Here is a 15,591-nt window from a genome sequence, read left to right on the forward strand (position 1 = left end):
TATATTAGGGGCGATCGTCGGGGCGGTTGATTGGCCCAACCGACCGCCATAAGCAACTAGCTAGGTCACAATAGCCCAATCAGGTTGGTTGTTGCTCTATTTGACTTCTACTCTTAATATGACTTTTTAACCCTATGTTAGGTGATTTTTGAAACTCTCTAGAATTGTTGTGGGTGAGGTCTAACTGCACTTTAGTAATCTTTTACACTTTTACACTTTTACAGGTACGGATACATTCTCGCATATATGTATTGACATGATCTAGGATGAATTATTGTAATTTCGAATGCAATTGTATTCTTGTAACTTGTAGTAACAATAAGATCATATGAATTATGGTTAGATATGTATTGTGAATGATGATTGGATATGCTTCAATTACTATGTGATGATGAATACTTAAGTATATGATAGTGGTTGTTAAGTGATGTAACAATAGTTGAGGGCAAGGTTTAAAGTATCCGTAGCGAGTATCGTATCGGTCAAGTAATTTTAAGAGACAACGAGATGTATCATATCGGGTCAATATGGTATGTATCCTAGTATCGAGGTATCGGGGATACTAACCGTGAGGGATCCTAGTATCCAACGGTATCGGGGGGTGGTACGGGGCTACATGCCCCCAAACACATGGAGCAGGCATACCATGAAGCTAGATTGCTGGCTAGGTGCCCATAGATGCATACCCTCGATAAGGAGAGGCCGGACCCGGAGACAGCGCCACCCACAATAGCGGCCGGGGAGACGATCAATATTGTCATGCATGTCATAGGGGTTGCAGGGGGCAGGGACTGGGATGTCATGAGGGGATATGAGAACATCTGCCCCAACAATATGTGGATGACCATAGGGTTAGGGAATGGAGTCCAATAGAGGTAGCCAATCCGTGAGGATTCTCATTCCTAGGTAGAAGAGATTCCAAAAAAAAATGTTTTTATAACTCTCTGATGATTCATTTATCAGCTTTCCATCTTTCTGTGTTTGCCAGATTTTTTTACCTTACCCAGCGGACAACATACAAGCCAGCCACAACAGCAAGCACACCAATCAAGCTAAAGTGTACAAAGCAACTAGTAGGATTGATAACAAGGTTGCTGGGTTGGAAATGATCAACCCTTCTTAATGAAAAAGTCATGAGTTCAACTCTCCCCAATGGTATATATAATATCGCCTCCTCCAACATATAAAAGGCCCCTCATACTGAAAAAGAAAAATAAGTAGTAAGATTATTGAGTCACAACTACTACTAACTACATCCAATAAAATGAAAATCTAAACAAAAATAATAGCTAAAGAAAAAGATAAAAATGAAGTAAAGAGTTAACGTATTACCTTACTAGGCAAAGTTCATCATGAAGGAGGAAACGAGCAAAAAAAGCCACAATCACAGTGCACATATGACTGAATGTTGGTACAGAAAGTGATCCCCTTTTGGAGATGCACCAAGACCAAACAAAATAGAACAAAGCAGATCCCACTTTCACCTGTACAAATAACGAAGGGTCTATGCTCTGGGAGTAGAACCTAAGAAAGTTCAAATCACTACGGATCCTTAAGTGTTCTCATTGCAGATCACCTGAAGGAACTGTGGATCATATCATTGAGTCGTGAGGTCGATGGAGCGATTAGGTTTAGTTCTTGTATTAACTCCCACTCTCTCTAATCCAGAGCTTCATTTGTTTATTCAAAGCTGGAATGGGTGGTCTAGCTAATGTAACAGCTAGAGGTAAGAATTGAAAAGGTCAATGCAAACAGAAATTCTGTACCTGGTAATCTGGGTAGGCTTATTTGAAGATGCTAGCCACATTTCGAACAGAAGTCTGAGACACCCTCCCAGGCTCCCACTTGTGCAGCCTAGAAAGTCCTTTCAAGCCTTCACCGTGTACTTTCCCCTTGTATCTGGTACCAAAAACTAAATGATCCCCATTGACACTTATATTGCCTTTTGTCCTCTTTCCTCTAACATTGACTGAAATCGAGTCAAATCCTCCTGGCCCAGACAATGGTCAACTTAGCTGGAAGGGCTGACTAGCTTTCCACTACCTGATTGCCTGAGCTTTGTAATACTCTCCTAGCATTATTCTCGCACCTTCAGTTGAACTTAATTCTACAAACAGAAGCCTTATCAGAACTGTCACAGTGTCACCATTTGTAGAATAAGTGAATAACATGTCTCTCTGCTTGCCTGTAGAAAATACAAAATGAAATCATCTTGAAACAAAAGTGACAATTTGTAAGGTTGTGACTTTTTGTAGGTCTCACAAAACACCCCTCCCCACGAAAAAAAGGGGGACAAAAACCAACCCTCCTGAACCAGAAAACTCCTATCCTTGGGAAGAAGGAAATGGCCATGGGGAGAGAATGGGGAAAGGGTGCCTGAGGAAATAAAGTAAAGGTTACAACGATGAGGAAAGAGAGCAGAAAACAAATAATAACCCATGCCTGAGGAGGGGGGAAAACCCCACTAAAACTTAAGATATTTATGTTATATACAAGTAGCAATTACATTTTCTTCCATACAAGAAAATTAAAGCTTCGTCAGTGTCAGGCAGCTTTTCCATGCAGAAGAGTGAAAATGCTTGAGCTGCACAAGTACTTTAGCTCCTCCAGGTTTGCTGGATGCCCCTACTCAACCCTCCAACACTGGTTTCATATGTTTCCCACCGATCTATACTCTATTAATTGCAAATTTGCCTGAAGCCACATCAACGGATTAGACCTTCGCAGTTCACTCAGCTTTCAACTTCAAAATTTCTTTTGCAGTCCTCAGCCGGAAATAACGCATGTGTTCCTACAAATTGAAAGGCACATATACATTCAACTTAACATATGGATGATGGTATTCATGTTTGATCACCAGAGAGTGCATCCTCACTGTTCTAGAGCTATTTTGAAGCCATCTTTTGGACTATCAAAAGACTAAAAAGAACATCACAAACCATTCGTTCAGTGGAAACCTATTGCCTGGAAAACCAATTTGTAAATATGGAATTCTTTTGTATTTGTATTCTGTCATTTTTAGTCCACACTTTACAAGGAAGCATAACTGGCACAGTATAGAATAATTAACCATGACTGGGAACAACTGCATCCTTTATGGGTGGCAGTTGTATTGATCAAACAAGATAGCATCACTAATTAACAAAAACATCCAAAAAGTGGAACCTCAAAACCTTCTAGACTCCTTCAGCCAGTAACTCAAGTTTCACGGGGCCCAAAAGAAAATTAAATGGACTGATGGTTTGGCCCCTAAACTTTAATTCCCTTCTGCATGACAAAAAGTTCATACTGTTGCCCATAACTGATCTCTTGAAATCTGTGGGCCTGATCTGGGAGATATTCCAGACCAAAAGCAGGGCCAAAAAGAATCTCATTACTTGAACGCTAGCTCTTCTTGTACTGCCCAGTTTAGCACTATACACAAGGTATGTTCACAGGAATATTAATATCGTTAATAAAGCTTTCTGTCTGAGAGATCTCATTCATGGGTACATAGTGTCATGGTGTGTGATACACAATTCTAACGGCAAACAACCTGTTCCACAAATCTAATGTAGAAAATGACTGAAAGAAATATGACCACCCAAGTATGCAATTGCAAGTGCTCACTTACATTCATAAACCTTTTAAACCTAGTGAACCGTGAGAATTGAAGCAAACAACCTATATAATCATGCATGGATATATGTGAGCATGGTACAAAATTCAGTTGAAATGTGCGAAATTTCTCGAAATTTCAAATGCGAAACGAAACTCATGAAGACCGAAAAAAAGTCCTCAATTTCGATCGAAACTGTAGAAATTTCGTCAAAACTTGTCTAAACCTCAAAACCTGTCGAAACTTGGTTCAACCCAGTTGGACCAGCTGGTTCATGAGGAAAAAATTCCCAAATTTCGTGGGAAACTTGGGAAATTTCTTGGAAACTTGAGACTATTTCCTGTAAATTTTGTAGCTTTACCAAATTTTCAATTTTTTTGTTTATTTCATATTTTCCCAAATACCCCCTCCATCAAGACTTCCCTATCCAAAGTGCGTATTCCCTCAGGCTGGTTATCTTAAGCATGTTGATGACTAGACTCATAAAGTTACAGTTGTCAATTACCTTGACAACCATAGGCATAAAATGTCATGGAATATCTATTTTTGTTGATTGGATGAGAGGATGTTACAGGCATAGTACTACTCAGCTCACAGGATGAATCCACTTTGGCACTCCTCTTAGCACTAAGTTGTATTTTTCTTTTATTGTCAACTATTTTGAAGTTAGAAATTATATATTGAATGTTATGTGCTTAAGTAGTTAAGTTTATAATATACTTTTTGGACAACTCTACATTGATGTTATGTACATTGAATGACATATCTACATTGATTTTTTTAGCAAAATATAACCAATGTGTGCTTTATACTCTAATTAGCTTAAATACAGAATCCCACTCCAAAATACTCTCTAAAACCTGTCAAAACTTGTACGGAAAAGTCATCGGTTTCCTCGAAATTTTCCAAGTTTCTACCTAAGTTTCCCATTTTCACCCGGTCGAAACTTGAGTTTCCCTCGAATTTTTTACCATATATGTGAGAATGTAGGTCCATTCTCTAGGTGCAATATAGATGGTATCACTAATGAGAACATAGCAATGTGCTTTAAAATTACAGGTTAGATTGGAGAATGCCTCTTAACAACATGAAGTTCATTTCTGAGCTGCCTTGAGCAGCAAAGCTGATAGACCAATTGTAACTCCTACAGCACGCCTATGTATGCTTCCAACTGGTTTATGGAAGTGTCAACAAGCAGTTTGAAAAAGAGTCTAGATATCATGCAAGAGAATATTGATATGAATACTTACAAAATACTTTCTATGGAAACCATTTGCACAATAAGGAATAAAAAGCAAATTACCTGACTGAAACAGAGGTTCAGACCTCTACTATAGAAGTCTACATATTTGAGCATGAACATGCCACAATCTGACCTGTTAAGGAGAAGAAAATTCTGATATCATGGCAATAGATAGAAATACACTCAATAGAGAGAACATAAAAACTGAAGTAGCAGCTCAATAACAATGATTTTTCCAACCTTCGTCCCAAAACAAGTCAGTTCACAGTTAAGTTTCAACGTACACTGTGATGCCAATCCTAAAATGTCTCTACGTCACCTTTATGTTCATTTGAATAGAACAACAACACAAGAATGTAAACTGTACTGTATTTGGGGGCAACACTTTCAGTTCCTCTTCTTGAGGCTTCCTCAGAGCTGATACTGTTTGCTAGTTGGGACCTGTTGTCAGGTCACTGATCAAGTAAAATAGGGCCATTTCTCAGACCACAAAGGTGACAACTTAGTCCCTTTTCATCAATCCAGGGGATCCTATTCTTAACACAATAATTCAAACAGTCACCTATGGATGCAACAACCAAGGTAGAAAATTCACAGAAGGCACAGAAGGAAATTACAAATGAGACACACATTACGCAAGTGCCGGACATTGGTGGAGCACTAAGTGTAGATGTTTGTCGAGCTCTAAGTTTAGGTATGTGGAGTACTAAGTGTCGATGTCAATGATGTAAAAAACAAGCTAGCAAAGTCACGTAAGGCACAGAAGGAACTACAAATGAGACACATTATACATGTACAGGACGCAGGACAAAGTCATTAGATATGCAAGTCCTGGCTGTAGCAATTTCAAGAAAAAGCATCAAGTAAGATAATGTATACATGGAGATATACTTAAGGAGATGGTCCTGTTAAAAAATGTTAAGGCCCAAAGAAAAATCAGAGACAGCTGCATTCTTGAGAAGCCAAAAATAAACATTTCCTTTTACACACCTCTACTAGTAGGAGTCAAAGTTCCATGAAGGCATGAAATGTAGTTATGATTTGTCATTCTTTTTGTAAAAGAATTGTGCATCCCATGCAATTTCTACTTTCTTCTTGCCCCTTCTGGGCTATACCTTGTGCGTAAATACCTGAATTCTGAATCTATTTCCATTTAGAATATTCTCTAAAATCCGCTCTGAAAAGTTCCCCGAACTCCTTTTCTAATCAAACTATGAGAGCTGAAGCTAAGCAGATAGCAATCTGCAACTTTCTTTACAAGAATAATCTGTCTCTTCTAGAATACTGATAAGCATAAGAGAAGTAAGAGAACTGCGAGCCTATAAATTTCCTCCTTCCACAGAATCAATTCTTCATATTCCTCACAAGATTACTTAAGAGTGACCAATCAAAACTTATCTCCAGAACATAAACAGCATCCATTTATCTGAAGGAGGAATACTTACCCATTCTGCTGTTCAGCAAGGCTATCAACACATTCATGCTTCCAAGAGCTTATGTCAATGTCCTTTCCACTCTTGTCCTTCACTTCATCGACAAAGTATCTTGCCTAGCATACAATAAATATAAAGATACAGATTTTAGCATGCAATGCAATTAAAAGACAAGCATAGCAAAAACTTATTAACTACAAATTCCAAATGTAGCGATACTCAAGATACTGAAATGTAGTTGCCCGGAATAGTCATAACTGATTATTTTCTGAGAACCCAATATACAATTTTCTTAGGCTTGCTGTAGACTTAATCCCTTCCTCATTCTATTTCTCTTCCAGATACATTGGGGTTTTGTCAGATGTGCCACAGTGACACTCCAGACAAGGGTATCATAATGAACTAACTTCTATTCTTTCAAAATCAGTGAAACTCATGACCCCATCAATGCAGTCTTGACTCAACAGTGGAATGCCACTAGCAAAGAGGCTGAGCTTACTTAGAGAATTATTATTGGAAACGATTATAAGAAGCAACCCCTTTTGTTTTGGTTTAACTCCATTTCCCATTCTTCCATTCCCTCCTCCAACTAGATGGAGCCTAGAGGGATATAGGGATGAAGCCAGTAGATATTACTTGGTTGCTTGGCAAAAGGTGTACAAACATGAATCTGTAAAATGAATCTATCTTGTACATATAAGGATCATTAATAAGACTCTACTCCTTGTAAGCAATGGAAGAACCATGAAAATGGAGAAGAATGAAGGTACAAAGCAAGGCTCATTCAACATGGCGGAGAGCAACCAAGTTGAATCCCAAACTCACGCAATATACTCATTGAACATGGTACTAAAACTACCAAACAATGAAAAACCAGCGTAGACTCATCAATTAGACCTCCACCAAATAGATCAACGGCCTATCTAATGCAACTTCCTCGTACATGGATTTCCTCAAAAAGCCACTTTTGGAAAAAGAGTGCACACAGCCACTGGATGAATGTAGACTTCCACTCCATGAAAAGTAACAATTTAACAGACAATGGCGTCATAGTAAAATTGCCCCCCAGGGGCTCTGCTTGGGAAACACCAAGTTTGCCATTTTCAATGGCATCATAATCTGAGGTCAAGGCATCGAAACAGCCTCTCAGTCCCCCCCCCCTGCGTGGTAGGACTCTGCTTGTGTGGAAACCTCCGGCACTGAATTCACTCTTTTTAGTGGCACCATAGTCCTATTCATGTAATGAGACCAACCACATTCATCCAATAACTAGCATAGATCACTGCAGGGCCCTCACCAATGAAAAAAAATTTCACCCTAATTGCATTGTGCATACCTAAAAGCGCCTCAAACACTAACATGAATCATTGTTAGTGTCTCTATTCTACCCCCATCACTATCAAACAGCCAAAGGTTTCCCATTGAACTTCTGTCCATATTAAGCCTGATGTCCAAGGGTGTCCATGTAGAAGTCCAAACAGTGGGATGTCGCCTGCAGAAGGTGACAACCTATTACACCTTGGTGCAAATATTCCTAGAAGATTTTGATGGGATCTACATGCAAAGTTTGACGGCAGTTTAGTAACTTTGCAGCCGTACATTCTCTTTCGCATAAGTGTATGACCTATTTATGAATAGTCAATTATGATAATAGGCTGTGGATTATAAACAATAACCATTTTGTTACTACTAGACATAATATATATTGTATATTATATAATTAAAAATCAGTTTAGTATAGTTGGATGGATAATATTATGTGTTATCCATATGGTTTTGAGTTGGTTTCGGATTACCTAGTAAATAAATTTAGAAGCATGATAAAAAAGTGTATTTTCAGTGAATTTCAAATTTTAAGTTTCTTTCTGGATTATATTGGTTTAGAAATTTAGTCGATATTTTAGAGTTCTTTTCAGCATTCAAAGCTTTGTTCCTGTCCTGTTTTGTTTTGGTTTACAAAGTCTATATCCAAACATGGTCCAATAAGTTCATGTTGGTTTGGTTTAGATGTTTCACCCCCCATTCTGATTGGTTCAATTCAGTTTTGGTTGCTTTGGTTCAATTATATGGGTACAGAATAGTTTTGAAACCCCTAAAATATGATAAAAGAGAAGATGGGAACAAGGTGGAGCTTGGAGAGAGAAAGAGAGAAATGAAAATTTTCCCCAATTTTTGTTAATTTTACCATTTTACCCCTACAAAAGAAGCAATCTGCACATGTTCATTAATGGTACCGGCATAAACAAAAACTAACAGTTTATAGTGATAAATCATAAACAACCCTTGAGCTATTTATGAATTCATGCTTATATCGATTTATTTTAATGAGAAATAAGGGTCATAAATCATACCAAACACATCTATTTATGTTTATGTCAAATAAACATAAACTTAAACTTATACCAAACAGAGTTTTATAATTTTCATAATTATTAGTTTCTAATTCTTGTTGCTTCGGATTTGCACTGTTGGCAGATTTACAAAGCAGAGTTTCTAGTCCAGGTTGGTTCCTAATTTAAATATTTTCTATTTATTTTGGTAACAGAAATATTTTTTATTTTAGTTCCTATGTATGAGTTGAGATCCATTCCTTAAAAAGTAGTTTCTAATTTTGAAAGCTTTGGCCAAGCTACAAAAAGGTTCTTTCATGGCAATGGAACGATTAGACTTTAAGAGAAATCAGATTTGCAGGCCGTGCACCCATTGTTTATGTAAATATGTTCAACAGCTGAGACCTGAGACAGCTGCAGGTGAGAGACCCAGCACTGAGATAGATCATCCCCCTACCCTTTTCTTCTTCTATTTTCTCTAATTCTCTTATATTTTCCCTGCTTAACCAACCCCATTGAAACTACAGTTTGAGTCTTCAAAAATTCAATAAGAACTCAAACAGAAGACCAGAAGCCATGCTCAGTTAGTTCCGAAGGCTATAAAGCTGTAACCCATCAATTAAAGACTTCTGCAGTTCCCATGATTCAGTCTTTCTGCCGTGAGTACTGAAGATCATAATTAAGCAACCACTGATCAGAATTTGTTTTGAGTTTTGAAGGGCTGATTCTGGCAAGGAAACTCACAAATCCCTAGTTTAAGGTTGTAACACCCACAGGTTTGAGAGATCTTCCCAAACCTTCTCGTTTTGACTCCATTTATATCTCAACAATCAACCATCACAACAGGCTGAAATTTGAAGCAAAAAGACCTACCCAACCCCTACAACAATTGATCAAAGTTTAAATCAAGCTTCTGCAGCCAGATTACTTAGTATATGGTACTTTCCATTTTTGGTATTTTGCCTTCAATTCTGATTTGATTCTATTATTGATGACCTGCAGCAACTATTAATGATCCTACTCAAGCAGAGTGGTTTTTAACTGAACCTCTTCTGCATGACATATAAAATATATGCTTTAATAAATTATAAACACCAAACATACCAGTACTTTTAGCACATGGAAATCCCTGCCTTTCAGAGAATCAAGATACTGAAATTTTTCATCCTTCTTATTGATAACAGCCAAGCACCAGTGTATGTCTTTGTGGATAGGAACAAATATCTGCAAGAATTTTGGCGATAAAAACATAAATATAAGCACCTATCCATATTAACGAGTTGAACAGTTGTCCATCAAAGAGAGAAAGATAGATGCTTAAAAGGAGAATAGCTTTACTTTGTCACATTCAACAAGGCCGTACCCTATCTTCCTCATGTTAGTCCATCTTCTCACAGCTTTGAAGTCATAACCATCTTTCCCACATATCAACTAGGAAATAGAACAAATGAAAATAATAAATATTAATGACACTAATTATATTAATGGTAATCGAGGAGGGGGGGGGGAAGGTAGAGCATCTGAAGTGCACAGTAAATAGGTTAGCCTTTGGATTAAGTTTTGAATAAGTACATTCATCTGATCATTATATGAACAAAGAATAACCATTAAGTAAGCCTGTGACATTCAAAGAAATGCAAATTGATCAACAGAACAATGGTATGGAGCATTAACAAGTGCCGAGAAAACATTAAAGCCAACAACTAAAACATATATCTGTAGCAGTGAAGTAGATAACAAAAGCAGTTAACCAACCTTCTTATAGAAGAAAGTGTTGAAAAAATGGCACTTTAAAAATTTCGTCGGTTCTCTTAGTTCCCTCTCTTTCAATAGTTCAAGGTAGACGTTTATGACCTATCAAAGAATCAATTACATGCAGAGCAAAAAAATAATGTTGGAATTTGTTAGCATCTCATATTTGTGCTTATTTGATATATACTAAACTCAACTGCACATCTGCATGGTCGAACATACAAAAGTCTGTAAGACTGAATACATAAAACAAGAAAACCACCTCGTCATTCAGCCAAGCACCCGGATTCAGGCACCGCAAGATTTCTACTGTAATTTCGATATTAGAATTTGCATGAGCAACCAAGACCTTCCACCTGTGCAGTGGAAGATCAAATGCATAAACATCTTCGGCCATCAAATGGGATGAAATATACGGCAATTGGCACTTTGTTTTACCTATTAGAATCCGATAAAGCACGAGAGACTTCAACCTCTTCCTCGTGCGTCAGAGGAACAAAAGGTTCTACCGGTAATCGTATTCTCTGGAATAAAAGTAAGAAATGGTATGGGAAACAAGAAAAATGAAGAAAGGTGAAACTTACAAGGATAGATGATGCAAAGATATTTTACCTCCGCCGGTTTCTTTTCTTGACTCTGTTGTAATCGCTTTCTCTCTTGATGCTTGATATGAAAATCCAACTCGCGCAATATGGGATCCCGTCTCCGCGCAGCGTCGTGCAATCTTTTGTGAGGAGGCATGCCAAGATCAGGACTGACAGACAAAGACGCCATCATCTTCTCCACCTCATGCACCTCAGTCAACTCAGACACCGTGGAAGAAGACAGCTGCTCGCCATGTTCTCGATCATAAGTCGGAAAATTTACATTGGATCCCACCGGAAGAACATCAGCATTGCAGTCATTCGAACGCCAGTCCGAAACCACAGAGCAGGCTTCTCGCCCATCATCCAATGCTTCAATTTCTTGTATGCTGGAGCCATTAGAAATTACATTCTTAGAGCACTCCGCATCCACATCAATTACTGGTATCTTGTCCCGTTTCGAGTGCCGTGAAGCGTCTGATCTTGTTCCATCGTATAGGAAAGCTATGCAATTCCCCATCTTACCGATCGCCTCTTGATTATTGCTGACTCGATTAGGCAGGAATTCGTTGATCACATTGGCTGGGCGACAAAACCTGACTTTCCGACAAGGACCATGAACTTCTCTAGTGAAAGGTTTAAACTCCTTAGGGTACCGACAGATGATAGAGGCTGAATTCGAACTTACCTTCCGGTCTGCACTGGTATGCATAGACGAAATTGTGGGTTTCTTCGAGGGATGAAGGTCAGGTCGAAATTCAGAATTCTTGTAGTTATTCAAGTAAGCATTACTCAAGCTGAAGCAAAGATCACCAAGATCACGATTGATAGTTAGGGCAGCCATGGATGCTCGAAGCTCTAGCAGCTACACTAACAGGACTGTAACACGAGCCCATCTACGAATTACCAGTCAACCAAACGTAACCAGCGACGAAATCCTCAAATAGGACTTATCGGTGAGATTTCAGCAATAAAGATGGCAAAAAGATGGTTGCAATTCCTTAACTCGAGTTTGCCATTTAGGGCAGAACAGAACCTGAGAAATTCACAGGGAAACACCCAGCTATGCGTTCCCGCGTCACCGATGGCCGAAAGACTGCGTTTCGTAATTGTCGTCACCTACTGGGTTCCGGTTCAATTTGGATCCAACTGCTTTCCGAAATTCAGATCCAATTCGGTTGAGTTCTGAACAAGGTGCGAATTTGGACGACATTTAGGCCAGTTTCGGCCAGATTTCAACCCCCTATTTTGGGTATTTTATGTTATTTTGAGCTTATATTTGAAATCTAACCTAATTATTCCAATAAACACATTGGGACTTCTTAAATGTGATAAATTCTTAGTACGTTATGTTCTGAGACATAAATCATTGGAAAGATTGTTCGTTGACCTTGAAGATTCCACTATAAAATCGATTCGTTATTTAGATTGTTTCCATAAATTCTTTCATGCAAATACTCTTTCCTAACCACATTTGGCACGTTGCCTTTTGAGGCCTAAGTCACTGGGATATAATTATAAGATTGCCCATTGATTTGAAGATTTTGCTACAAAATGTCTTTTTAATTTGAATTATTTTCATAAATTATTCTATGCAAATACTCCACCCTAACCACATTTTGCAGATTGTCATTTGAGACTTGAATCATTGGGACTGAATTAGTAAGATTGTCCATTAACCTTGAAGATTCTACTATAGATTCGCAAGAGAGATCGCCTAAAAGTTGTGAGAAATCGCCAAAATATTGCAAGAAATTGAGATATCGGCAATATATCAATTGATTCAGCAATTTTTTGCGAAACATCACCAATATCTGGGGAATGTATGATATGTCTCGGTTTCGGTTCAAAAAAAAATTACAACTTCCCAACTGTTAGGGTTTCATCCTAGATTTTGTTAAGTGACGTGACAAATGTATATTGCTCTCTACAAAGTAAAATGACATAACTAACCCCATTTAATGCCCTCCCATACCCAACCCTTAGGTGGGTGAAGGGAAAACATCTTCTACCTACACATTGCCAAAAGTCAGCAGCCACCGCTTCAACATACCCCCCCCCCCCCCTTGCCAAAATCACTAGAGCACCCCTGCCGACGACCACATTCTGAGCATCAGTCATAACCCAAAAAAAAATTATAATCAATTCTTTGATAAACGATTGAACTCAAGACCCAGAGCTCGACAACAAACTCCGAACATAAAATACTCTAACAAAAGAACGTTTTAACACACTCAAACATAGTGACCTATCACGGCAGGGCAAAGTAGGGGCAGTGGTCACCGGCAAAAAGAGGGGTGGGTGGTTTCCAACAGCAATTGTGGGTTATTCCTAGTGAGGTGTACGCAGACACCACCTAAGGGTTGGGTATGGGAAGATATTAAATTGGGATAGTTATGTCATTTTACTTTATTGAGTGCAATATGATCATTTGTTATGTCCTTATAGAATCTAGAATAAAACTCTAATATTGTGCAACTTGTAACTTAGCAAGTGAACACCATGTAATTTAAGCTACTACTATGAGATACTAAGAGTTCCGCCCCCATTATAATGAGTGACATATAAAAAACTCCTTCTTCTTTTTTCTTTTTTCTTTTTTTAAAACTAAATTAAATCAGAAATTAATTATAGCTTAAACCTAAATCATCGTTTTTAATCATTATTATATAACTTGAATTAAAAAATAAAATAATTAAAAAAACATTATTATATTACCTACAATACCAGTTCAATTCAAACAGCACCGTTACCTTCATCTTGCCTATTTTAACTTTGTCGTTGAAGACCAACCACAAAAGCAGCCATCGTTGATATTAATTAAGATAGCAAATACATAAGGTAGTAGGGTCTATAATGTTTGACCATCTAAAGTCTAAAGAGGACTTAAATGCCAAATACAAAAGCCATTGGTGGAGTATGGTGTCAGAAAAACCATTAAGGTTTGCATCCTTAATGTTAGTTAGTATGTTTAGCAAAATTGGGACTTGAGATATTGGCCACTTGATGTGATTAATTGGCATGAGTAAATCACGAACTTCTTTGTTGTTGCATCAGATATCTTGTATTTTAATATTCTGGTGCAATGCATGATGTATCCCTTTCTTTAATCCAATCAAGAGTGCGTGAACGATGTTTCCGTTTCCTAATCCTCCTGTGCGTAGAAGCTTTAACTGCCCTTCATGCACTATTCCCATACTCCATCCTGTGCTACCTAATTCTGCATTATATACCCCTGCACACAATAAGGTTGGACAAAGATTTAAGTTAGTTAAAGTATTACAAAAGCAAGTATTTGGTTCAGAAGGCTGTGTTTGTGTTTGGTGAAGTGAGGTTTCAAAACTTTCTTGTGTTGTGATGTTTAAATCCTGGATCCACCTTGCTATGTTGTTTAGAATTCTGATGGGGTTGGGATTATCTTTATTAAAGATTTTGTTATTCCGTTCTTTCCATATGAAGTAGCAAGTAATTATAAAAATAGACACCATCCATCTTTTTGATGCCTTATCCCTCCCTACGTCAGCGATAAAGGAGTTGCACAGATCACTGATCGATGAATTTGTGAGTCTTTCCGTTCGCAATCCGAGTGGTCCTGCTGGCCAAATCCTTTTCGTCCATTCACAAGAAAGGAATACATGCCATGCAGATTCCACACAATTTCCACAAAATTCGCAATTTGAGAATATTGGTTTCCATTGTGCAAGTATTGCCTTGACTGGTAATCCTGCATTTAAAAGACGCCAAAAGAAGGTCTTAAGTTTGGGGTGTAGGGGTAGTTTCCAAAAGAACCTCCACCAAGTGGTGTAAGTAGAAGAAAGAGATGTCGATCTTAATTGCGTAAGGGTATTTCTTGCCATTTTGACAAAGAAATCCCCATTACTTGAGATCAGAGACATCCATGTATCATTTTCATTTGACAGACTGAGGTTAGTGAGGTGGAAAAGATGAAAGTTTAGAGGAAGAGGCAACTCCCTGTTGGGCGTATTGAGTGAATCCACCACTTGAGCTATTGAATTGTTTCTCTCCCATCGACTTGTATCCGATTCTAGTTGTGTACGATCTTCGGATTTTTTATCCAGGGATCAAACCAAAAAAATGTGTTCCTCCCATTTCCTATCTTTCTCCATATCATATTCTCCAGTGTTGATAATATTCCACGTCCATGATCCATTTCTTTTCACCTTTGGATCAAATAGTGTGGTGTTTGGGAAGTATTTTGCCTTTAGTGTCCACACCCATAATGAGTCGGGGTTCTTTAGCATTCTCCATCCTTGCTTGAGTAAGAGAGCTTTGTTAACTTCCTCCATTTTCTTGAAACCCAGCCCACCATTATCTTTCGCCTCACAGCATCGATCCCATAAAATGAGAGTCAGTTGTTTCTCCTTTTTTGGATTCCCTAACCAAAATTTTTGGCATAAGGAATCAATTTTCTTGCACAGAGCAGTTGGGAATTTGAAACATTTCATTTGGTACATTGATTGTGGTTGGAGAACAGATTGCAACAGGATTCCTCGCCCTGCAAAAGATAGGTTCGTAGCCTTTCAGTTTGCCATTTTTTTCTTCATTTTATTGATTACAACCTGTAGCTCCTTCAATTTAGACCTGCCATGGATCAGTTTTGTACCCAAATAAACAGATTCTTTTTTCATTT

The 15,591-nt window shown here is 38.1% G+C and overlaps 1 protein-coding gene across 2 annotated transcripts; it reads right to left on the minus strand.

The window, feature by feature from the left end:
- Window positions 1-834: 834 nt before the first annotated feature.
- Window positions 835-12,160, minus strand: LOC149010760 (ubiquitin-like-specific protease ESD4). Of its 2 annotated transcripts, XM_089161765.1 has the most exons (9): window positions 10,969-12,159; window positions 10,795-10,880; window positions 10,619-10,712; window positions 10,360-10,458; window positions 9,943-10,035; window positions 9,709-9,828; window positions 6,287-6,390; window positions 4,902-4,974; window positions 835-2,791 (listed from the first exon to the last, which is right to left on the minus strand). In XM_089161765.1, exons 1-9 carry the CDS (start codon window positions 11,782-11,784, stop codon window positions 2,729-2,731), a joined length of 1,548 nt encoding a protein of 515 aa, XP_089017891.1. In that variant the 5' UTR covers window positions 11,785-12,159; the 3' UTR covers window positions 835-2,728. The 2 variants fall into 2 exon arrangements, with proteins under 2 accessions (XP_089017891.1, XP_089017892.1); XM_089161766.1 differs by lacking the exons at window positions 835-2,791; window positions 4,902-4,974 and having other exon boundaries at window positions 6,304-6,390; window positions 9,968-10,035; window positions 10,969-12,160.
- Between the last annotated feature and the right edge of the window lie 3,431 nt (window positions 12,161-15,591).

This window comes from Hakea prostrata, chromosome 7 (genome assembly GCF_041222555.1).
Source record: "Hakea prostrata isolate BN-2017 chromosome 7, UWA_Hpros_2, whole genome shotgun sequence".
NCBI lineage: Eukaryota > Viridiplantae > Streptophyta > Magnoliopsida > Proteales > Proteaceae > Hakea > Hakea prostrata.

What these genes read in the sequence shown, in the direction of transcription:
- LOC149010760 (XM_089161765.1), bottom strand. Translation starts at nt 11,784, where the DNA reads ATGGCTGCCCTAACTATCAATCGTGATCTTGGTGATCTTTGCTTCAGC. An exon ending in GCTTTATCGGATTCTAATAG is followed by an intron (nt 10,713 to 10,794) that starts GTAAAACAAAGT and finishes TCCACTGCACAG; the next exon opens with GTGGAAGGTCTTGGTTGCTC. An exon ending in GTGCTTGGCTGAATGACGAG is followed by an intron (nt 10,459 to 10,618) that starts GTGGTTTTCTTG and finishes ATTCTTTGATAG; the next exon opens with GTCATAAACGTCTACCTTGA.